This window comes from Thermobia domestica, chromosome 13 (assembly GCF_964235325.1).
Source record: "Thermobia domestica chromosome 13, izTheDome1.hap1.1, whole genome shotgun sequence".
NCBI lineage: Eukaryota > Metazoa > Arthropoda > Insecta > Zygentoma > Lepismatidae > Thermobia > Thermobia domestica.
In genome coordinates, this window is record NC_137466.1 from 93,762,759 (window position 1) to 93,789,196 (window position 26,438).

At 33.4% G+C, this 26,438-nt stretch overlaps 1 protein-coding gene across 2 annotated transcripts in view; it reads left to right on the forward strand.

The window, feature by feature from the left end:
* The window catches only part of LOC145668342 (uncharacterized), a 97,967-nt gene extending 74,267 nt beyond the window's left edge, over positions 1 to 23,700 (forward strand). For both annotated transcript variants that reach the window (XM_081736101.1, XM_081736102.1), the window contains exons 3-7: positions 2,211 to 8,745; positions 10,990 to 11,120; positions 13,488 to 13,613; positions 17,292 to 17,437; positions 20,576 to 23,700. In XM_081736101.1, the coding sequence (XP_081592227.1) occupies positions 2,211 to 8,745; positions 10,990 to 11,120; positions 13,488 to 13,613; positions 17,292 to 17,437; positions 20,576 to 20,749 (7,112 nt within the window). In that variant the 3' untranslated portion in view covers positions 20,750 to 23,700. The remainder of the gene's footprint in view (positions 1 to 2,210; positions 8,746 to 10,989; positions 11,121 to 13,487; positions 13,614 to 17,291; positions 17,438 to 20,575) is intronic.
* Positions 23,701 to 26,438: the final 2,738 nt, after the last annotated feature.

Below are 26,438 nucleotides of genomic sequence, written 5' to 3' on the forward strand. Positions count from 1 at the left end.
AAAGTAGGAACGCTTTCAAAATTTCAACTGGAAGCCCAATCGGAAAAAAAGATAATTGGATGGACCTAGGCACAGATGTGACGAAAATATTAAGATGGATTTCGCAGTAATAGGAATACAAAAAGCAGATACTGGGTCCAGTTGGCTGAAGACAGAAGTCAATGGAGAGCTCTTGTGAATCTGGCACTTAACATTATGTTTTTAAACTTAACAAGATTTTTTTTTTTTTTTTTTTTTTAATAATCACTTCATTTCAGTCTTCAAAGGAGTCTTCACGGTAACCGAATTGACGTTGAACTTTATCGGCTGCTGTTACTTTGACCAATATGCTTATAGTAATGTTGGAATTCAACTCGGCCGATTAGCTGTATGCTCTTACCATTAGTGAGGCGAAACCATGTCAAAATGTTGGCCTGCTTAAACCAAACTTCTCACCATAGGTTTAGCAATACAGCCGCATAGTCAGTGGTGTACGCAAAGGGGTGTTTCAGGGTTTTAACACCCCTTGAGCAAGATATTATGCAAATAAACATTTACTATATTAAGATATTTTTAAAAACATTTGAAATAATATTAACTTAGGAGTTTGAATCCCTTTGACAAACTTCGGTGTACGCCACTGCGTGTCAGGCTCGGACTGGCCAGGGCAGGAGGGCAGGAATCCCTGCCGAGGCCCTCTCTAAATATATATATTGAATAACGAATGAATAACATGGAAAGTAAGATAAAACATGTCTGTTGTGTTGGATAGTTACTTGTTGTAGTTTGTTCCGTTTTCAGAGTTCGGTAGACTCTAGCAGTGAATGTAGTCTTGGGGTCCCATTATTGGAATGAAACTAACAATATTATAAAGTCTTGTTTGTGCACTAGTGAGAATATATTTCAACAGTATGAAAAATAGGGTCCAAACATTATATTGCGTAAATGTGTATTAGGGCTCTATGAATGCCATGAATGTCATGAATGCTCCATTGGGCTCAATAAATGAGACTGACTTTATAAAGTCCTTACTGGGGCCCTCTGTTAGTCGTTTGACAAGTTATTGCAATACTATATATAAAAAAGTTCCCACCCTGGGGCCCCATTACCACGCGTAAATGAAGCTGACAGGTTTATGAAGAAAAGAGCTCTCCCCCCCCTCATCGCAGAAGAGCTCTGTGAGTTTTCCGTAGAACTGTAGAGGCTGCTGCTGTTAACTTAGAGAGTGGTTAGCTACTTGTGTTTTCTTTAACTTTGAGTCTACTAGCAGTGCCATAATATGATTCAGTAATATGTCATATACTTTAATTGCGTATTTATAATATCTTTTGGTTTCGTAGAGACATGTAGACTGTAAATAAAATTTGGTACACATATGCATTAGGAAACATAAGATAAAATCTTAAAATGTTTCAACATATAATTGAAGGCTTTTGTGCGTCCACTGGAACATTCATGAAGCTACCACTTCATCTTTGTGTTATAACTATTCGTAATATTATATCTGTATTAACTCTAATTTCAGGTTATATTGATAATGTTTCAGTTAGATTTTATCAAACCCCATTAGAAATAGTGTCAATTAAGTGAAATAGTGAGACTCCTGTCGGGGCCCTATACCCCGCAGTCCGAGACTGCTGCGTGTAGTAATGCAATAACAATGTGTGTTTATGTGTTTATGTCAACCATTTTAGAATGATATTCTGAGTTTCATGTACATTTAAATTTAAAGTTTTTCAAGGAAATCTAATTCAATTCCATAAAAGAACATTACGTTTATTTCCTTTTAGTCTTAACATCCAATGGCAAAATAAGAGGGCCTCTTTAATCTCCCTCTTATCTTACGTATTTGTAAATTTTAACATTCTGAAGTTGGCGTATAAAGGCGACCTGAATTAGAGAGATAACGAATTCCGGTCAAGGAAACCAGAAATAATGATGAGAGCTGCAGACGTGACAGCATTGATAGACTACAACGGAATATATCGATAGTTAACTTAATTTCGTGTTAATACTTGCAGTAAATGGTCTGTAATGTTTTACCAACTAATGCAATATGTGTTTTATCTATATTACATTTTCCTTCTGTTCTTTGATCTGCTGTATTTCTATTTATGATATAAACGTTAATATTGAACCATGATATGAGTATATTCATACATGTTGCTTTATTTAATAGTTAAACAAAATAGATTATAATATGTAGAATTTTCTTTTTTGTTTGTTAATAGGTTTGTTTGTAATCATGGGGGTAAACACATGTCGCCAAGGCACCGGCTACTGTCTGCTGGGGGTCGACTGCACCTTAGATGAAGACTTCCTACCAGATGACGAAGGAGGACATTGCAATGGTTTACGTTCTGCATTCACACCAAGCGCTCATTTCGTTTGTTGCAAATACAACATTAAAAACGAACAAGAATCCATATTTCCAGAAAGAAAACCTTCTCCAACACCAGATGCTCCTCCAGAGCTACCGCCGTCATCATCACAACCACCAATGACCATCGTTACCATGGATCAATTTACATCAATGTCGCCATCATTGATCACTGAAATGATGGATCGTTTATCTTCCAGCCAAAACGTGGCTACCACTCAGTCAATTGAAAAATTACCAACTCCAGCAACACAAGACGAAGGTTCGATAAATTCTGACGAAACATATTCAGGAGGCATCATGCATGATGAGTCAATGGACGAGATGGATAAACACCCACTGCCAGAAGCATCTCCTGCAATTGATGATGCCTCTATGATGAATGGAATGCCTATGGAAGCAGAAAAAGTGCCTATGCCAGAAATGCCTATGGATGAGGAAAAAGTGTCTATGCCAGAAATGCCTATGGAAGCAGATAAAGTGCCTATGCCAGAAATGCCTATGGAAGCAGATAAAGTGCCTATGCCAGAAATGCCTATGGAAACAGATAAAGTGCCTATGCCAGAAATGCCTATGGAAGCAGATAAAGTGCCTATGCCAGAAATGCCTATGGAAGCAGATAAAGTGCCTATGCCAGAAATGGCTATGGAAGTAGATAAAGTGCCTATGCCAGAAATGCCACTGGAAACCGGCGAACAATTATTGCCATCTGATGAAATGCCAATGGACGAAATGCTACCGCATGCACCTTCCGACAACATGTCTAAAGAGCCTAATCAAGAAATACCAATGTCAGATATGTCTGCTAATGACAGACCAGTGGATCCAGCACAGGAATTGCTAATGCCTAATACATCAGTTGACAATTTATCAGTAGACCCTAGCCAGGACTTGTTAATGAAAGATCAATCACCAATGGATTCTGATCAGCAGATACCGATGTCAGACATGTCTGCTGACAATATACCAATGAACTCCGATCCGCTTATGCCTATGTCCGATACATCTTCTAGCAAGGAACCAATGGTATCTGATCAGGAGCTACCAATGGCAGACATGGCACCGGAAACTAATGAACAAATAATGTCTGATATGTCTTTAAATAAGGAACCAATGGAATCTGATCAGGACTTACCAATGGCAGATATGGCACCTGAAATGAATGAACAAGTGATGTCTGATATGTCTTCAAATAAGGAACCAATGGTATCTGGTCAGGAATTGTCAGTCTCACCTGAAAAAATGCCCATGCCTGAGGTGGAATCTAACATGTCAGCAGAAAATGTACCTGAAACATATGAAGTGCAAGCTGATTCGGCAGATAATAAATTACCACCTAACTCTTGGATCTTGCAGCCGGAATCGCCATCGTCCGATGAATTACAGAATGGTTTATCAGAAGAATCTGCGGTAGGAGCCTCTATATTAGATAGCCCGGCAGAAGAACCTGTTTTGTCTAATAATCCAACTGTCTTAAATGAAAACATTCCTTCTGTCTTATCGGATGCAGCATTACAGTCGGCCGCAGAAATTCCAGTCTCTTCAGACAATGAATCTCCTGTCCAAGATCAACCTCTAAATGATGCACCTATTCCTATGTCTGACAGCCAAGAAATTGGTGATAAAGAACCAGAAAAAATATCATCTGATTCTGTAGTTCCTCAGGAGGCATCAGAAACAGTTCCAATTCTCGATCCATCTATTGTACAACAGCCAGCAGCTGGAACAACAGACGATAAAGAATCTGATCCTGTAGTTGCAGGCGGCTCTGTTCCTTCTGATTCCAATCTTGAAAATGTAGCACCATCAGAACCAGATGTGGAACAAGCAGCTATAGAACAATCACAAGCAGCCACGACCGTTGCAGATGTAGTATCAACCTCTTCTACAACTGCTTTACCACAAAGGCCTCCAACAGAGGAAGATGAATACGATGATGAGGAGGAAGAGGATGACCTTGGAGATTTCTTCGATGATATTGTTGATCTCTTTGGTGTTGTCAAAATTTCTCCACAATTGCAACAAACATTAAAACCTGGAGAACCTGTCTTGGAAGACAAAAATAAACCATTATTAGTGACAAAAACTACAACCGAATCTGGTCAAAAAGACACCTCGTTATCATCACCATCAACAACAACAACAACAACAACAGTTGCGAATTCAACTGTGTCCGTTCAATCCACTACTGAAGGACCTCAAAATGAAGATATTGATCCTGTCGTAGAATATATCACGAAAGAAAACCCAACCTACCTAAGTGGCGAGTATATTCAAGGTGTTAAAGAAGATTCACGAGAAGAGCAAACAACCACATTTAATGAAATATCAGATAATAGGTTAGAAACGACAGAGAATATGCTGAAAGCTGGTGAAGCTACTAACAGCCCTGATTCTAAGGAAGAAAATCAAGAAGAAGAAGAGCGCATATCAGAAATCATTATGGTCACAGTTCTACCTCCGGAACAAGAAATAAAAGATGAATTGACAACAGTGGAGAGTTTGTCAGCTACGAAAGATACAGATAACAGCGAAGAGGCTACTACATCAGAAAACGTTAAAGATAATGCTGTGAACCAAGATGAAGAGAAAGTTGTAAATGAAAATGAAGCAAATAATAACATGGAAAACAATGTGCCTATTTCTGACAACAGTTCGCAAGAAATGCAAAGTGCTCAGCCATTATCAGAGTCCCAGGATACAGTTTCAGAATCTACTACACCCAGCGCAAATCCTGAAACTCTAAAAAATAGTGAACAACATCTAGTAGAAGTAAAAGATGAAATAACCAAAGAGACAAATTTGCCTTTTTCTTCTGAATCCACTGAAAGCTACAATGTTCAAGAAGTTTCAGAAAATAGTTTGAGTGAGCATGAGTCAGATAACTTAGATTTGCAACTGAAAGGATCGTTAGGGTCTCCTGAGGATTTATCAACCCAACCGATCGAAGAAGACAACAGCAACTCCCTTTCAAACGTCGATGAAAAGAGTGAAGACAGTGCTAATGAAGAAACACCACTTGCTACTGAAGAAGTACCAAATGTGGAAAAATCCACTCCGGTTATTCGAGATGAAGATACAACTAGTGAAGTTAAAATGGAAGAAACAGCTGGTAACAGTGATGAAGAACAAGTTAAAGTAGAAACAGAATTTGATCGAAATGACTATGCTACTTCTACAAGTGGAGAAGAGCTATCTCAACCTCAAAATACACCAGTATATCTAGCAGTGAGTGAAGAAATAGAAAGCCAAACTTCACGAATCGAAAGCGAATCAGAGTCTGATGACGTGTCAGTGGGAACTTCATCTGAAATTTATGTTTATGTAACAGATGACCAATTTCCGTCCATTTCCGATGAGGACAGTTCAAGTTCAGAAGAAACAAAGAACAAAGAAGAACCATACCAGGTTAAAATAGACTTCTCTGTTCCAAATGAAGCAGAGATATCTGGAGAAAAAGAAGATATATCATCTGATTCCGAAAGCGAAAGTGATGAAATAGTAATGGAGATCATTTCAAAAGAAGATGCGATAGATAAAACAACTGAGGACATGATTTTGAAGGAAGATTGCACTAGTAGTTCAGAATCATACGAAACTGAAGCATCTCCTGAAGACCCAAACAGAAGTAGTATGACAACTGTATCAATGGAAGAAGGTGAATCATCAGAAAACAAGCATGAGTCATACGAAGGTTTAACGGAAAGTGAGAGTACGCCACTAAGTGAAGAAGAAGCTGGATCAGCGGTAGTTCCTAATGATAACATTGATTCCAATGAAATAGCAGCTGGTCAGTCATTGATGTCTTCCTTGAGCAACGAACAAAAATTATCTTATGAAGCTTTAAAGGAATCATTAATGTCAGATGAAGAAGACTCTTCTCCAGTGTATAGTTCCGAAGTATCGAGTGTTTCCAGTGATGAGAATTATGCATCAACTACAAGCTATGACGACTATTCCTCAGTCACATCTGAAAGTAACATTTCTAGTGAGAACCTTGAAGAAAAATCTGACATGTCACTTACAGAATCATCATCAGAGGAAGCTCAAATTTCAGGTCTAAAATTTGGTCTTTTAGGTACTCTTGCTAGTAATAACAAGGAAGAGATACAGGAAGATGAAGAAGTAAATGCGGACAAGCAAGTTATGTCAGAAGAGATAGTTTCTGAATATCCAGTGGAATTGAGTGAAATCAAGGATGAATCAGTACCAGAAGATATCAGCACAACACCAGAAGGCAGTTCTCAATCAACAGAAGCAAATAGTAGTTCAGATGAAGTTGACAACAAGTTGGTCAGCGAAAGCATTACAACGGAAAGTATCAATGAAGAAGAGGATGTAAGTAAATCTGAGAACACGGAACCGACAATGACTACTGACACCAAAGAAGCATCATCTGATGATGAATCAGAAAACATTGAATTACCAATAAATTCTGTAGACTCTCCTGGAGAAATTGGTTCTAACACTGACAAAGAAGACGTGACTGAAGCAAGTGATCTTGGTAATTTAAGGGTAGCTGGTGGAGAAGAAATGAAAGAATCAGAAAAAAAGGAAAGTGATTCATCAAATGAAAGTGAACAACCAGCTATAGAAGAAGAAGAATCAGTAACTACAGAGGAAATTCCAGAGTCAAAAGAAGAAGTTATTTCTACAGATCAACCTGAAAGAATGAAGGATGAAAGTTCAACAGAAGCAACGAGAGAAGAAAATGTGGAAAACATACCTCAAGATGAAATTACAAAAGACAAAGACCCCGAAGAGGATTTAAAGGAATTAGTGAAGGATAATGAAAATGCTGTTTCAGAAAGTGAACCGAATACTGATAATGATCCCAACTCAAATGTAAAATCTATTATTGATCTGGAAAACAAAGAAGATTTAGATGAAATATATGAAAGTAAAGCAGAAGAGAAGACTGAACTTCCTCAATCTGAAGGAAATGCTGAAAGAGACTCAGAAGATAAAACTGAAGCTCCAGAATCAGAATCAAGCTCTGAAAGAGACGCAGAGGATAAAACTGAGCTTCCAGAATCTAAAACTATCCTTGAAGAAAACGAAGAATCTCAAAACGAACTCCCTCAATCAGAAGCAAGTATTGATAAAGAATCCAAATTAAAAACTGAACTTCCAGAATCGGAAATAAATGTTGAAAACAATTCAGAAGGTAAAACTGAACTTCCGGAATCCGAATCAAGTTCTGAAAAAGACTTAGAAGATAAAACTGAACTGCCAGAATCCAAAACCAATCCTGAAGAAGATCACAACAAAAATGAACTTTTAGAATCTGAAGCAAATTCCGAAAGAAATTCCGAAATCACAACTGAATTTCCCGAATCTGAAGTAGGTTCCCTAAAAAATGTAGAAAGTAAAGATGACGTTCTAAAAAATGAAGCAGATCCTGAAAAAGACTTAGAAGACAAACCAAGCCTTTCAGTTTCTGAAACAGATACTAGAAATGAAGAGAGAACTGAACTTCCTGAATCACCTGTAGATAATGCTAACGGTCTCCAATCTTCAATCTTAAATGAGGTTCCAATTGATGAAGTTCCTGCAACAGAAGCCAGCGATAGCACCTCTCCTGCACCTTCTTCAGCACCTCTTCTAGAAGAACCCAACAAAGAAGAATCATCACTAGAAGATTCATCATTAGAGAAACGTAAACAAGAACTATTAGCAAAGATTGAATATATAAATTCTGATGAAAACAAAATACTAAGTTCTGAAGAAAACGTAGTTTCTCGTTTACAAGATGCAAATGAAATTCAGACTGATTCTGAAGAATTCAAAGCTGAAAAAGAAGAAATAATGCCAACAACATCTGAAGAATCACCTTTGGCAGATGGCGTGCAAGGAAACTCTGACAATGTGGATTCATCTACAGATTCTTTTCTTGAAAGTAGGACTGAAGAGATAATGGATTCAGTTACTGATTTGGTGCCTCCATCGAACGAAAAAGAGAAAACTGAGCAAGAAGAGGAAACAAAGGTTGAAAACGAAGAAAGTGAGTCTAAACTTCAAACAACGACTGAACCCGAAGATACAACGAAATCAATTGAAGAAGATGATAGTACAACAATTGAAACTATGAAGAATGTAGTAATTGAAGAACGTGTAGCGTCCATTAGTGAAGAGATTGATAGCTCTACGATTGAAGCTGAATCTCAGAGCTCTTTGACTACAACAGAATCATCAAACGAAGCAGCTGATCCTTCTGCTAAGACAGTGAAGAGATCGTGTGGTCAACCAAGCACAGGAGGATCTCCATCGTGTTGGATGGTCTATTTAGTTAACAGTGAAGATAGAGGCGCAAGAAAATATCCTGTTTGCTCTGGAAGCTTGATTGCATCGGATTTGGTGGTGACATCAGCTAGCTGTGCTTCAAGGTTAGTGGTTTGAAAACATTGAAACAGTGGCTATTCAAGTAACTATTAGCTTACTTTATAATGTATATTTCTTAGTAAGACTAACGATAAATCTCTGTCTGAAACTTGTGTTCTTGTATCCAGATCATAAGCATATTAAGAAAATAATAATAATATATAAGAAAGAAAGAAAGAGAAAATAGATACGAAAGTAAACTAACTATTCTTCTCAATATAACTAATTTATGTAATTGATTAATTTTTCATTTCTTATTGAACTTAAAGTTTGTATAGTTTTTAATAAAAAAAAACTTAGTTGTTTTAAAAGTTTGTAATTTGTCTCTTTGTAGAATAAACTTGCAGCACATAGCACCACGCGTTTATTGAACTTATTGTTCATATAGAATAGCAATTCAGTTTATTTCCAGTGATTTCTTAATTTTATTTTTACCAATAGTATGTACACTCATGTCCAAAATGATTGACGCATATCTATAACTGTCTTTTTGTAAGAATATAATTTGATAATGATTTTGCAGAGTACTTTTAATACTGATACTATGTGTATAATCGGGAATTGTATATTAGTGGTAAATTTCATAGGAAAAGAATTAGAAATACGAAAATTAGAATGAGTAAAACAAAATGTTGCTAAATAGACAAGAAAGTTTTATTTTCATTTTATTGTTCTTATTTACTGCTCTTTTGACATGAAATTTGCCACATACATGTCTCTGCCGATTATACACATACTAACATTATAAGAAATACCGGGCGAATTCGTTATCAAATTATATTCCTACAACAACATATTTATAGACATGCGACAATAATTTTGGACATGAGTGTACATCATCTTTAGTATTATTTGCCAAAATTGGATTAAGTACTTCACAACGTTTGGTCGTGGATCTCTTAAACGTAATCTGTACCTTAATATAATATGTAATTACCGAATCATTTCCCAAATGTCTATATGCTTATATTGATAGGTAGGCTAATACATAGAACCAACTATAAATGCAGCTAATTCCATCTCACTAACTCCGTTTATTATAATATTCCATTAAATTATACTAGCATTCCCAATATCGTAGTATTTCCCAATACTGACCAAAATAATCAATAGTATACATTAAATAGGCCGTTATCATTCAATTTTGTGTATAACCCAAATCCATGACAAATTGTAATAAACATTTCCATCACAGATTAAGTTTACATAACAAGGTATGTGTGTCAATTTCGTAACGATTTTAACGATTTTCACGATTTTAACGATTTACACCGACAACGTTTGGGAAGTGATTCCTGACACCAAGATAAGACAAAAAGTCTAGACCAACCTGGGTGTACAAATGCTTCCTTTCGGAGTTATAGACTGTCGAAAATATGAAAAAATGAACTTGGAAGGTCCGTAACTCCAAAACTATGGGACCTAGCGTGGACGGGTCAAGACTTCACTTAGGAACCAGTATGTGCCCTATCCAAATATCCAAGTTTCACAATCCTGCGGTACTTCTGCAACATTTTTTATAGAGCTAGTTGGTGAGTACTTCAAATTATATGCCCGTAGCCAAACTCTCTCTATAAAAAAATTGTTGCATGAGTATCTTAGGATTCTTAAACATGTATTTTTGAATAGCGCACATATTATTTCCTAAACGCAGTCTTGACCCGACTACCGAAGGTCCCACTTTTTGTCTTATCTTGGTGTTAGGGATCACCTCCTATATATATATATATACGGTGTATATCGAGAGAGAGAGCATCTTTGATTTTTTTTTTTAAACGCTAACAGTAAGATAATTTAATATAATTTGCAATACAATAGTGTGAATACGTGTTTACGTAAAAGTAGATAGTGTTAATTTACTAATGATATTATAATTGTATCTTCAAGTAGAAATCAAACTATATTTTTTCTCATTGTAATTCAAATTGTATTCTCTTTATTCATGTGTACGTTATTGATATACTTTACTCACATTTACATAAAACGTTAAGAGTATAATAAAATTAATATCTCTGATTTATTAATCAACAGAGACATATAACATTAAAAGTTTTTAAAAGAATTGAAACTTTAAGCTTATATCAGTTCAAGTCTGACATAGTTTGTACTTGATTGCTTGATTGTAATACGCATTTAATTGTTCTTCTTGTTAATTCTTTTAATTTATTAACTTAAAGCTTGTGAATTTATGTATCATCCTTTTCTCATGTGCTGAACTCAAACATTTTTTTAAATAATTATTTCAACAGACTGTTTGCAAAGGGAATGCAGAACGCCCGAGTTGTAACATCGAGTGAAAGTTCATTGAACTATAAAATTTCTGAAGTAATTGTCCATGAGAACTACCACGCTTTACCTCAGCTGTCTTTGAACGATATTGGTAAGTATTCAATTAAGTCCTTCTTTTAATAACCATTGAAGTAACATGGTAAAATTATACAACACAACATCAAGACAATGAAGGAAAGAATGATGAAGTAAATCATTTTCGGAACAGTACAAATATATGTTCTTCGTACATATGACTGTCATCTTTCCAATTCACTTCGTACATCTTTCTAGTTTATTAAGTATACATATATGCCTCCCAACAATGATCCGTTGTGATTTGAAATCTCAGTGCTTATTTTATCCTTTAAGGTTCTTTGGAGTATGGATACCCGAATCTTGTGATCTGGTCACTCTTATCTGACATCTGGAATCGAACCTGGAATCGAGATTCAAATCTGAACATGGATCCGGAATTCGTATCATAGATCTGGATGTGGATTCAAACGTGGTCCGGATCCGAACCTAAATCCAAAATCTGAATCTATTACTTAAGAACGTTACTATTTTAACAGTTCTCTCTTGTCACTGTTGATAGATGAAAACCATAGAAAACAAACATACTAACACTGTATTCTTCAAAGATAATTTCAGTGACAGTGAAGAAGATAGAAGGAAGTGAAGATAAATATTGACCAGTTTGAAAGTATATTTGTCTGCCACGGCCTACTTAAAATATTAAAGTCACACCTTATAAAATAAATACATAAAATAATTAAAAAAATATACCTGAGTAAACCATAGCATAAACGCTAACAATAAACAACTTACCTATTAGGAAGCATGAATTTGGGTACTTCTTATCAAAATCTGAAATTTCGAATCTATACTTAAATCATATAACCCAGTTTAACCTAAATGTGATATATATTTTAAATCCGAGGCAGGTGTTAGTGCTGGGCTCGAAGGGACATGGACATTCAGAAGTTGAATGATTTCTTTTTTTCACTTTCTCCTCCATGGAGAAATGAATTGGTTATGATTTTTTTTTTAAGTTGAAAAAAATTAATTCCTCTTGGTAGTTGTAAATTTATTTTGTCATAAACTGAATTAACATTTACTCATTGTTTCACATAAATTCGTTCCTATGTATACAATAGCAATATTCTTCTTTTCGAATGTGTTATTTTACTGTTTCAATTATTATAAGTATATATACTTAATTATATTATTTGTGGCGTGTACTATTTGCTAAGTATATCTTTTGTGTATGGGTCTAGTAATTGGAACATATGAGTCTCCGTATCAGAGGCAGAACTCCTTCATCCGCAACGAGTCAAGGGAACTGAAATTTGGTCTTAGATTTTTAGTCTCCATGATACTTTGAATCTGGAAACAAATTACCAATATAGGAAAAGTATTTTGAATTTTTTCTAGAAAACTGAACTATAAGAAACTTAGAATTAAACAAGACAAGTATAGAAGGTAGAACAACCTAGTACAGGTTGACAAAGTTAAAATTCTTTTCCTGCACTTTCCTTTCAGTTTGAGAAGCGTTTCTGAGTTACTAGCCTAGGATGTATACGCTTATACATTTCTATCTTTATCTTCTAACATGGACAAATTTATGACACCGTTAAGAAACATCTTTTGTTTTTCTTTCTTACATAAAGCCCCCTGTTACTGCTTGCACATTTCCAATTGCCTTTGCAATTCAGAGATTACTTTGGACCTTCCCTGTACAATATGAATTCGTTTTGATAATTTTTGCAGTCACTGAAGAGACAAAAAGTGATAAGAAGGGTTGAAACTGATGCCTTGCATTGGTAGGTAATCGGATACCTGAGATGCTGAATTCCAAATGTTCTTATAATAATAATAATAATAATAATAATAATAATAATAATAATAATAATAATAATAATAATAATAATAATAATAATAATATGAGAAAAATTTAAGTTACATGGTTTCGGAAGAAAAATAGTTACTGGTTCGTATTCAAATCTAATAACTAGAATTGAAGAAGAGGTATCTATTCTAGGAAAAGATAATTAGAGACTTCAGTATTAATTCTAAGAAAAGATAATCATATACAGATATGACATAAGCAGTTCTTCTTCCTTCATAATTATCCCTCTCATTCATGATCTGTCAATATGGATGGTTACTATGTCTTATCTTCTTTTATTTGGACTTTAAATGCAATCTGAAATCTGATATATCACTCCATGAGTCTTAAAACGAGAGTGTGAGAGTATACAGATCATTCTGATTGCTCTCGTAGAAAAATACCCCGAAATACTTTACCTACCTTATCCTTACTTACCCGAAACACCTCATATAAATTGGAAAATTTTAGCACTAAAAGAGACAAGTAGGTAAAAGCTTTTGACCGAAATTGTGCAAGAAAGTTCTTTAAAATTTTAACTTTAATTAATATGTACATGTACTAATATTATTGGTTTTCATTTGATAGGTTTGATTCGTCTTGCAACACCTGTAGAAGCAGCAGATCCTGCATGTTTGATTTGTTTACCTAAGGCAGGAGTTGATTTTAGTGGAAGGAAATGCCAAGCATTGAAAGTTCAAGGAGGAAGTAAAGGTAGGAGAAGACATTAAGTGCTTTCATGTCTTAATTTTATGTGCAGAAATATTTTAGAATTAATGTGTAACTGACTTACTCATACCCGTCTTCCACTCTTCACAAAATGTCAATCAAAGTATAGATCATGTTTGATATAAAACCAATAGTATTATGAAGGAGATAAAACAATTTATCAAATCGAAAATTTGTAAGAAACAGTGAAGAGTTGGTGGCGAATATAGTAAATCCATTTCTTCTTCTATATCGTGTATTGAACTTACCACTTAAAATATTTATTTTCTGAGAAATTAATCAATTCTGCTAATACATTGACAGTGAGAAATTAATCAATTCTGCTGTTTGCTGGATCGTAACACTGTCAATTATGGATGTGTCAAAATATCAAATAATACTTTTGACAAAGTGTATACTTTCAAATACCTAGGAGTAATATGAAAAGATCAAAATCATTTTCACGAACAAATTAAATGTGGACTGAAGGCAGGGAATTCATGTTATTATTCAGTTCAAAATCTTTTTCGAATTCTGTAGAGGAATTTGAAGCATAAAATATATAGAACAATAATCATGCCTGTTGTGCTGTATGGTTGCCAAACGTGGTCGTTTACTCTGAGGAAAGAACCCAGATTTATAGTATTTGAGAATAAAATCCTGAGACGAATATTCGGACCTAAAAGGAACAGGAATGAGGAATGGCAGAAACTTCATAATTTATACCATTTACCAAACATTGTTAGGGTCATCAATTCTAGGAGTCTCAGGTGGCAGGTCATGCATCCAGAATGGAAGAAAGTAGGAATGCTTTCCAAGTTTTAATTGGAAGTCCAAACGGAAAATGACCATTAGGAAGACCTAGGCATAGATGGGAGGACAATATTAGAATGGATCTTGCAGAAATAGGAATACAAAGTAAAAACTGGATACAGTTGGCTAAGAACAGAATTTAATGGAGAGCTTTTGTGAACGCGGCATTGAGCCTTCAGGTTCTATAAGCCATAGAGTTATTAGTTAGTTGTACGTACTACTAGAGACTAGAGATTTCGAAGCATTAAGAAAGCATGAAAAACTTAGATATCTTACAAACATCACTAATTATTTGACAGATAACGATATAAAGTCTAATCCTTCTGCACGCAACGCTATAAACAATTAGATAGGTTCACATTTGAATCTAGTGTTTCTGCCGATGATAATAGGGTCATTATACATTGTATTTAATCTCACCATGGTGGAAACACTGGCAAAATTTTAAACTATGGTGTTTATTATGCTTTTTATTCTTGTTTTTATTTTTGAAGGTAACACTTTTACAGCATTCAAGGGCAATTATTGAAATTATTTCAGGTTTTTGAACAGGAGAAATTCATATAACGATTTTTGAACAGTTTGAACAAGTATTTAAATCAGTGTAATGTAATAACAAGACATTGCAAGAACATTGAGGGTTCGTAGACATTTACCTAAGAAACGCTCGAATAGAACAGCTTCTGACAGTTTTTTCAACTTTAAATGAGTTCTCTCCGCTTTAGCGATTTTGGAATTTCATATGTTTTCTCCTGGACTCTCCAATAGGGTCATGCTATTTTGATATCGACGTTTTCTTTCTTAGTATTTAAGTTTACTTTCGGAAACCATTGCAATGGACTAGTCATCATATTTTCGTTATAAAATGTCAAGAGTATCACAAAAGATGACATTGTTATTAATGTAACAATAAAATCAATAATAATTGAATTACAATTACTTCTATCATTTCAATTGTAACACAAACACTGAGTGAAAACTCAAGTTTATGTATAGATACTGTGTGAACTGTAAAATAATTTTGCAGTAAGCTTCATTCTCTTCCGTTAACTAAATGACCCACAGATAATTGCAGGGAATTGGTGAAATGTCCTATACTCTGTCGGGCAATTTCGCCATTTGTAAGATGTTCGTTTTGTGTGTTTGAAAGGCATTAGTTGTTGGTCTATTGAATAAACATTTTTGTCGAAGATATCAGAAATATCAGGCTTCCTAATGCAGCCATTACATTTTTTATACCAATGTTAAGGACTTTACAGTGATCGTTGAAAGCTTAGCGTGGACAAAATTGTTCACACTAACTTTATTCTGAAAAAATAAAAATTTAGAAAAGAAAGTATAAATTCGCTGTGAAATTGAACAAAGAACTTTAAGAAAACAAAATGTCGTGAGTGTATACAGCCTTCACTTACATTGTTCTTTCAATTTCAATTCTCTACGCTTTCAATTCAGCCTAACTTTGGAAATTATAAGATGAATTACCTTCTAGTAAGATGGCTAGATGAAAAAACTCCTAATCTCCAGACAGTCAACTTTTTACCATAGAAAGGAAAAGTTAAGATGAGAAATGTAGCTATGGCTTTTGTTATCAACCCGTATACTAAAAACATTTTTATGTATTAAAATGTTTGTTTTAACATAAGAAAAGAACGGCGTACCAATGTTTAGATTTAAACCTACAAAATTGAATGATGTATATAATACTATTTGGCATCTTGTTTAAAGAATGTGTTTTTCACATCTAGCTTCTTTAAATGACACTTGTAGAAACAAATTTAACTGGCTACAATGATATTTTCCTTTTATTACACTGAGCGTAATTTATCTGTTCCTTTCTCAAAGAATAAATAAATCAAATATTTTTTTTTAAAAAAAAGATAAGTAAATATTAGTCGTCGTATTTTTATGTTGTAGTCACTTGTCGATTTCAGTTGCGACTTCCATCAAATTTATCACATTTCAACCAACCTGACCGATCTCAAACAAATATCGCTGGTCATCTATGTTACACCTGGAATGACTTTTCTTACTAATTTCAGTTCAAATTAGTTAAATCACTTTCTGAGAAATTAAAGTTCAAGTTGATTTTGGCCTTTAAATGGTACTTAATTTGGCTTATATTGCCCGTCCAATCTTCGTCCTCAAGTATTAAAAAGTTTCTAAGATTAGTACTATAATTTCTCTCTTGAGACAATCTTTTAGAGATTTATTCGTTTTAACCTTCGATCTTGATCTTTGATCTTTGTTCTTAACAAATCTCTATTGAATTTGACAGGCTACTTACGTCAATTACTCATAACTTTCATACCAATTTTGATCCAAACTTGTAAAGATATTCCTGAGAAATGAAAGTTTGTATTGGGTTTCGGCCTTCGATTTTAATCAATATTAACCAAATATAGTTCATAAAAGTAGACCAGCAATAACCTTTATCCCAATTTCCGTCAAAATCTGTAAAGCTACTTTTAATAAATAGAAGTTCATGTCGATTTCGACTTTTGAACTTGACATAATTTTGGTCTTTGATTCACAAACGAATACCTTATTAAAAAAAAAAAATCTGAAATAGATATTCTGACAAGATGAAAGACTAATGGCACTTTGTGAGAGCTTCTAATGGAAATAAGTTACCCACATTTAATTCCACGTGACTTTAGAATATTTCGTTGACAATTTTCTGTTTATTGCACTTCGTATCTGCTCTGGACATCTTCCATTATTAATTCGGACGAAGGTACAACATATATCAAAACATTGACAAATATAAACAAAATACCGTATGATTTAATTTACAACGTGCAGTTAAACTTATTACTTTCTCTTGAATATATCAATGTTTATAATACGAACAAGATAACCCTTATATTGCAGGCAGAGAACATGTCCATGCTCTAGTAGAAGAAGAAGAGACTACAAGCAGAGCTATGTGCGATGACATTGTGAAATCTCGATCTGCAGAAATGACCAACTCCAATTTCCTCTGCTCTAACAAGAAAGACAGGGAAAGCAGAGGACAGGTAAGCTATTAAACAATAAACCTACTTATGCGTTGACATAGCTTCTTCTCCTTTTTTGACATTTTTGTTAACAATAATGAGAAAAACCTAAAATTGTCTGACATCTCGTTGAACCTCCGATAGTTAACCTTGTCAGGGCTACCTGTTGAATTTCAGGGCCTAGGGCGAAATTCCCAAATTGCGAGTTCAATAATGCATGTGAAAATTTCATATCCAACATGAATAATTATTTTGCTGCATCTTTGACTTTTTCACATGCGATATTCCACTATGAATGCACTTCGTAATAATAATGATATACAGTCATAATAATATCTTACAAATGACGGTTCATTTTGACCTAACAAAATTAAATGATATATATACCCGTATATTTCGAAAGAGTTTTCTACGACTACTGTATATATTCTTAGGTGTACTCAAATAGTTAGGCGAGTTCTTGTGAGTGTTCCAGAGTTCTACTTTTCGGTATTGATTAAGCATCATGATCCAATTAGAAAATGTCCTGAGTTAAGAAGTAGTGGATTGAAGTCAAGAAAACCAGAAATATGGCATTGAGATCCGATGGACTGAGAATTCTTTTCATGGAAACGAAACAATATGGTGTCTCATGAGCTCTGAATGTGCTTCACATTTTTGTCATATGATGCTTATCACTTGCATGGATTAATTTTTTTAGCGTCTTTTATACGGAACATCCAGATGCAACAATAACAAATAGAATATAGAATCAAACCGTGAAACGAAATTCTATATTAATGTGTAGTGTTGACTAATTAAAAATTACAAGCAAGTAATAACAATAAGGGTCTTTCGCTAAAGATTTTTATCAGATAGGGAGGACAAGGAAAAAAAGAAAAAATATAAGGAACAGGAAAAAAACATAAGAAGGAACTAGACTGTGTAGAGGGAGCATAGTAACGAATGGTAGAAAAATGGGACAGGTAGATCAGTAGGAATGCAACAGAGCGAAGGAGTAAATGTGTAATGTAATAAAAATACTTGAAAAATAAAAATTAATCAGGAAATTAAGAAAAGAAAAAATGTTAATAATAATAATAAAAGATAATGAAAATGTAATAATAAATCAAAAATGGGCAGAGTAGAGTACTCAGGAGAAATAATAAAAATAATAACAAGTGAGGTGTTCACAATGTGAAACCGACATAGATTTTCAAATTATTGGATTTAATATTGAAACTGGAAGTGGTAGATATATATACACTTGTGTTTGCAATACATGGATAGGAGGGAATGTAAAACATAATCTCGGGACGCTTAATTAGTATTAAAAAGCCATTTCTCGCAATTTTTCACAGTTTGTGCTCTTTGCAGCTCAATATTGGAACCTGAAATGAGAGTAGATTTCTAGCACTGCCGGCTTTTATAGAAGGTTAAGAGAGGATGTGGAACCTATTCTTAGAACACCGAATCCATATCAAAAAAATTTCGTGCTCCATTTCTTACAGTTTTGTTCTGATATCTGTCGACAGACAGACGAACGGACTGATGTAGCCGTTCTATAAGATTTCCCTTACTTATGCATAATGTTGATTTGGAAGCCTAATAATATGTAAAATAATAAAAGAAATTAGCAAGGATACAACCTGAAAAGACTATTACGTGATCACGGGACCATCCATTTCACCGTGGCACTCAGCTGAGTATTTCTTCGTTTTTTTTTCTTTTCTGTTTGTTAATTTTTCTTTGCTATTCTCCGGTCTTCTTCCCCTCCCTTCTGACGAAATATTTTAGCGAAAACTCTCAAAGTACACTCTTTCGTGTTATGATAATGTTTTCACTAGTAAAGTAATCAATTTTTAATTCCAGTTTTTGAGATTACTTTATTATAAACCTATATAAAGTGAACTCTGACTGTGTTGGCCATCATCGGTTCCATTGAAAAGCGACTAACTTAGACAGGTACCAACTTACTGAAGATAGATGTATTTGAAGTAAAAATTATATTACATAACGCAGTAATAAATAAAGTAATTGCTTTGTACCTCGTAAATAATATGTACTAAAAATTATTTTGCAATATAAAACATTATATTTAATATAGTAGCGCACGTAGCTTCAGTGCAGGAGATCCGTGTTCGATTCCCGGGGGGAGCTTATGAGTTTCGTATTCGACGTTAAGTGTAAGACCACGTTTCAAGAACGAAAATGCAACTAAATATCTATCTTAGTTTCCCTTTGTACGTTGATTTCAATTTTCTAATTTCAGCATGCCAATTCTCTACAAAATTATTAAGTACCTTTTTCCCCTTTTCTTTTCTCCCTTTCCGTTATCACAACAGGTGCACATAAGATCATCGGCTCTAGGAATACTCGAAGATTTATGCTTTGTGTAGCGAAACACCAAAAGGCGGTTCTTAGTTCTGTATTTACAAACTGATACCGGTACTTAGCTAATGAGTTTTCACCACTAAGTTATGGGAAGAAGCTGTGTTATATCTTTCTTTTTGCAACATGAATCCGATCTTCATTTGTTACAAATGCTCTACAGGTGGTCTACGTGACATAAACAAAGGGTCCAATAGCTCAATAAATTCGTTTAGACTAGAATACCAAATGTCTTGTAATATAAAATATGAATGGCGTCGATCTATTCGTACACTCGCTAAAGAAAGCTGCAATCAAGAAATAGTATTATTGCCTTCAGTATTTTTGGAGAAGTTATTCTTAATGAACACGTTTTCAACCTTTCTTCCTTTAGTTTATTGATCTTCCGAAGTATAACAGTAAATAATGTTATAAAAGGATTTTTAAGAAATGAAAAAGATCGCGTTCAGTTAAATGGTAGCTGGTGTCCAACAGAAGGGGCAAATTTAACATTAACAGAATAAAAATAACAATGCCTCAATGTGACAAAGTTCCAAGGTAAATATTTGGCCAACCTATGGAGGTTTAGATAATACTTGTCTTATAGGAATATGTATTGTCTCCAAAAACAGCCCAAGTAAATAGCTTTGATTGCATATGATATTTGTGAAGTAGGAGTTGTCATTATGAATAGATTGTGTTATCATGATTTTTATTAACTTTGGTGGCGTTCTTTTCTAAAAAATCTTGTATGTGTTCTTTTAGATATATATATATTTATTTGCATTTTCTTTTTATTTATCACAATAGGAAGAAAATAGCAACGGCAGTCCATTAGTATGTGAACAAACCGGCAACTACTTCCTAGCAGGTATCACATCTATACGTTCCAGTGACAAATCTGCAGTCTACACACCAGTTGCCAACTACGTTTCTTGGATTCACTCTAACGGCCAGAATCGCGAAAGAGATCTATCTGTGTGATAATAAAAAATATATAGTGCTCATAGTGCTATATAGACTTCAATTTTTATGTAAAGAAAGGACAAAAAAGACAGTACCTTTTCAAAAATAATGGTGGTTGGAAAACAACAAAGGGGTACGGCTGGAAGGAAACCTATGATAGTACACCAGCCCTTTTGGGAAAATGGGAACAGTTTCGGATTTAATTTAAAAATTATCTTTTTTCTAGAAGGAAAAATGAAGGTCAATATAGGGATTCAAACAAAATTCCAGTGCTATTCAGTGGGTATTTTATATTTTTATTATCAGCCATATTGGTTTTAATATTTCTACAGTTTTTATAAACGAACTTCATAAAATCAACCTCAAACTAGCATCACTTGTTCTACTGACGTTTCACATGGATCCCAAATAACAATAATCAAAAACTTATATGCTTCATTTCATAATACTGTCAATTTGTAGAGACAAAAGTAGCTCAAAACATAAATGTACAAATCGTTATGATTCTACCAGAAAAAGATAAACTATAAATGATTTTCGTGTTAAGTGCAGATGACATTAAAACATAATATATACAAATTTACAATTTTAATCTTCCTCTTATTTATACAGTACTTTAATTAAAACTGTAGCCAACACTAGAATTACAGAAAAATGTTAATTTTGGACCTTTTTGATTTATTATCCAGAAAAATGTTTTTTTTAAAGTCAAGCATTACTAACAATCTCTTTGGTATGCTTTTTTAAATAACTGAAGCACTTGTGTTACGTGCATCCTTGAATTTTTCCACTTATGAGAGTTTAAATAATGATCCATATCTTTTTGTTATTGTCCATAGCAATTTCTAGAAACTTTGAGACTAAGATAAATAAATAATAAAAACAGGAAGAGTGTATTTAAAATTCATTGTTTATTTAAAGTTTATAAATTGATTTCTGTTCAATTGTGTTATTCTGCAGATGGTTTTTAATTTTTTTTTTTTTTGAGTACACTGTTTATTTATGTTGTCATATTTTAATTATACAGGATACATATTACACTTTAAACTATGTACTTTTGAACTAATCAAAATGGTGGTCATTATGGGATTCTAAGTAATTGCATGACGAAATTCTGATTACTCTGTAAAATTTGTTCATGATTTCAAGTTTGGGAAAAGATATGTGAACATTAATGAAAATTGAATTAATATAACCAAATGTTACAGGATATTAAAGTAATGTGTTCGAAGGTGTTAGAAGTATGTGTGTAAGTGCTAGGAGTGTCTGTATCACTATTAGAAGACAGAATAACTTTTTTTCTCTTTTTTTACATATGTTACATAAATATAGCTATAAACAATCTGTTACAGCAGAACTATAATTATTATTGGCAATGAACGACATACTTTTTAGCGCCATAAAAGTTTGTTTGTGTCAATTTTTCTCGGAAACTATGGATCAGAATTTACAATTAAGCATATTATTTTGATAAGTTAGAAGTGATCTATCAACTAATACGTTTCTTATCTTTGGACAATATTTTAGTTAAGTAGAAAATAAAATTTAAAAGTTAATTATATTTTTGAGCTATATGTCATTAACCATGTTACGTACTGACCTCTTGCTAGAGTCATAATGAAGAACGTCATGAAAGTATATATATCAGTCTCACCTCAGTAGTTTGCGCCATTTTTGTTCAGGATCAAATTTTAGACTTACAAAATAATTTGTTTCTCAAAAAAAAACTTGATGAAATTTTACATGGACGCATATAATTTTGTTCCAGCGCGTGTGATCTATCGATTGTTGAGTATCTCATCTTTGGACAATCTTTTCCCCCATTAAGCGCTATTGTAGATTCTTTTTGTTGGTATTCGAGTTCAGTTTAATTTCAAGTTTAACTAACATAAACACTATTAAGTTTCATTTTTGTTTAAAAGATGAAAGAAAAGTAAATAAGAATATTTCCAGGGAAAATACTGACTTGTCAAAATTATAATAATGTGTTTTCATATTAATTTTAAAAATATTGTTATAAGAGAAACTGCAAATAACTATTTAAAATGCAGTTACTACTGACGTAATATTAATGAATATTAAAATCATTAAAAATATAATAAGCAATAGAATTCAGTACGCTCTTTTTTCTTGAAAATCATTTTATTCTACTGAGTTCAAGATGAATTGTGGGTTCGTTCTGAAATTCATATAATTTATGTTGTTTTCCAAGTGAATATTCGTTAACTGTTTTGACAATTGTAGCAAATATATATACTATTGAATTACACTCAAATCAAAATTTAATGGACAAAGAAAATTGTGCCATGAATTTTTAAGAGATACCTTGAAAGGGCTTGTAGGTTGACATTGGGACGATAAAATTTTATGTACATGCAAGTTTCACGTTTCAGAACAAATCATAGTGACTATATACATTTGTTCAAAATAAGGTTATTCTATATGGGTCAGTATTATTGTTTGAATTCAATGTATTTCTAGAAAGAATTTTAGTGATATAAATTTTAATAATGCCAAAATTAAGATCAATAAATACAAGTCTAAAATAACGTATTATATAAAGGAGGAGGGTGTATATTATTATTTCGTATACAACATTCACAACTGAATGAAAGATTATGCACATAGTTCTTGGACTATATTTTTCATCTTCATTTGTAAATTAATTAAGTATTTACATTAATTTTAATATTTCTTTTTTCCATAAAAATCCTTCTAACAGGAAACCAGCTCTGTAGAGAAATTTAAAAATGTGTTTGTTTAAGTGTATTTAAGTACTAAATATGTATAAAAGGCAATGATATAAATATATAGACCACCCACTATTATTACTCATTTATATTTATATTTGCACTGGAATTTTGATATCCCACTTGTTTAAAATAAATTCTCGTACAACTCTCGGTGCCATAACGTTTAATACTGTTTTTCTAAAAGAGAGAAAATTCCACCTTTTTTAAAAACAAAAAGCTCTGTATATAGTGGTACTTTTTATACATGCTGTTTTTTTAATATTATACAAGTTTTGTTATACTTGTTTGAAACTGTTTTGTACATAAAGTGTTCATATAAAATTAAACGTATTGAGTTTTTATTTTTGCAATTCCTTTCCTCGAATTTTGTTTTGCTTCCAATTGTTGTTTTAATATTTGGTATTGTACCTAGATAGATAATAGGAGTACGGAATTTAGTGATCAGTAAATACTTGCTTCTGAAAACAATGCTGTTTACTATTCTCTATGCTGATATGTTGTTTATTAGTAATGTACAAGTAACACTATATTTTACCATACATATCAAAGATGTATAAGATAAGAAGGATAAAAAAGGTATACATGGCCTATCATGCCTTCACAGTGCTGGCCTATCATGCCTTCACAGTGCGGATACTCTCGCCACTCCGATGTTAATGACCTCATCATGAGAGCCCTCATCTCCTCTGGAACCCGTTCCGTGTGAGAGCTAATGGGGTGTAGTCGCTCTGATGGCAAGAGACCTGACGGAATGTCTTTGGTGCCATGGAAACGAGGGAAGGTTTTAATGTGGGATTTCACTTGTGCCGATACTCTAGCCCCCTCTAATCTTCCTACTTCTTCCACTAAAGCTGGGATGATTGCAACTCGCAGAGAATATGAAAAGAGATGAAAATATAACAACCTCTTGGACAAATACCACTTCGTCATCATCGCCATCAAAACTTGTGACTCCTGGGGTCATGAAGGACTAAACTTTATTAAAGAAGTTGGACGCCGAATAGCTCTCAACACAGGCGACACTCGAGCTTCAGCCTTTCTTATAAGTATGCCTGTGCAAAGAGGGAATGTAGCAGCGATGCTAGGAACGCTTCCCCTGGGAAAAGCATTGGATGAAATCTTCCTTCTGTAATCACCCTCCTCTCACCGAACTCACGCAATTGCTGCTAGATAATATATAAAATGCATTGGTGCTACATTTTTATTTAAAATTAGGACTATGGTATTTTACAAACATTAACGATGGGAATACGAAATCATCATTTTATAATCCCTTGATATGCATCAGTAGCAGTTTAAACTTTATTCCTGGGACGAAATAGTAAATTAGTTTGAAAAAAAAATTGTAAATGAGTAAGAAGCAACTGTAACGTTAACAAATTTGTAAATTTCTACGAAAATGGAAAATATTATAACTGATTGTTATTTTAAAAATATTTAGATCAGATGTATGTGAAAAACAAAATACCTATAAGAGAATAAAAAAAAAAATAGTTTCATATAATATTATTGTATATAACTATGAGCAGTAGCGCAACAAGGTGGGTGACAGGAGAACTTTATCTACATCTGTCAAAATTTAGCTACATATGTGCAATATTCTAGGCTTGAGAATAAAAGCGGAACGAAGTTTGTGTTCCTTGGTTACTTCACTAACCGTGAGGACTGTATGTATGTTTTACACTAATTTTATTATTTACTTTTTCCAGTATCAAAACTGTCCACTGCATATCTAATTATCCATCTTAAATTTCTTAACTTCTTTCCAGTCCTTGTTTACGATTTTTACTTTTAAAAAATAGTGAATACTTCTCTTATTTATTTATTTATTTATTTATTTATTTATTTATTTATTTATTTGACAACTAACGTTCCTGATAACAACAAAAAACAAGCAAGAAGGCTAATACTCACCGCAAAAACAGCAGAGTTTTCTTCTACATGTAAGAAGCGCTTTCGGAAGAAGAGAAGCAGAATTTGTTGTACAAGTTTGTGTCATTTAATATTCCAATTAGATATACTGTTAAAAACAGTTTGGATTTTTTTTTAAAAAAGAAAGCCTGAATTACTTTGTTGCTGCAGATTCTATCCATTTGGCATCTTTTGGCGTTGTGGGGATGTATCCATCAATATCAGTAAACCTGGTTTTACAGGCAGTGGAACTTGCTTTACTTAAATTAAAAGTAAACCCATACGAAATCCAACTAATCTCTCAACTAATAGCTTTTTTCCCGAGAAACAATGTTGTTCAATTTGAAGACACCATTTTTCGACAGTCAATGGATTATCTATCAATACTCTTTCTCCAGTACTTTCTAACGTGGTAATGGACATGTTCGAAACTAACACATTCAAAAATTCCTTGTATCAGATATTTTCGATATGCTGATGATACTTGATTTTGTACAAAGCTCCTCAGGAATTAAATAAATTGTTTGACGAGTTTAATCAGAAACATCCTAGAGTCAAATTTACAACAGAACTTGAAGAAAATGGTGCTCTTAACTTTAAAAGACATGACAATAAGTTTTTACTTCGGTATATTGCAATCCTTCTGCTAAAAAAAAAAAAAAAAAAAAAAAAAAAAAAAAACCACTTTAAATCAGCATATTCGTGGCTTCAGAAATTGAATGTCTGGAAACACTGTTTAAAAGGACTCTTTTACTTTCAGACCTCCCTGGGGATCTCAATAAGGAAATCCAATATTTAATAGAAATTGGGCAAGAAAATGGTTTCCAAAAATCTTTCTTACTGAAATGGTACAAACATGTACAACAGGAGGTCGTCGGCACCTACCAACAACCAACAACATTTGTCAAAATTGATAAATGGATTGGTGTTCCTCTGGTTTCACATTTCTCGGCAAAAATTAAGATGATTCTGTAAAAGCATATCAAAATTTTAGAAGTTCTTCCTAAATCCATAGACAAATATATAAAAATTTTAAGGTATTT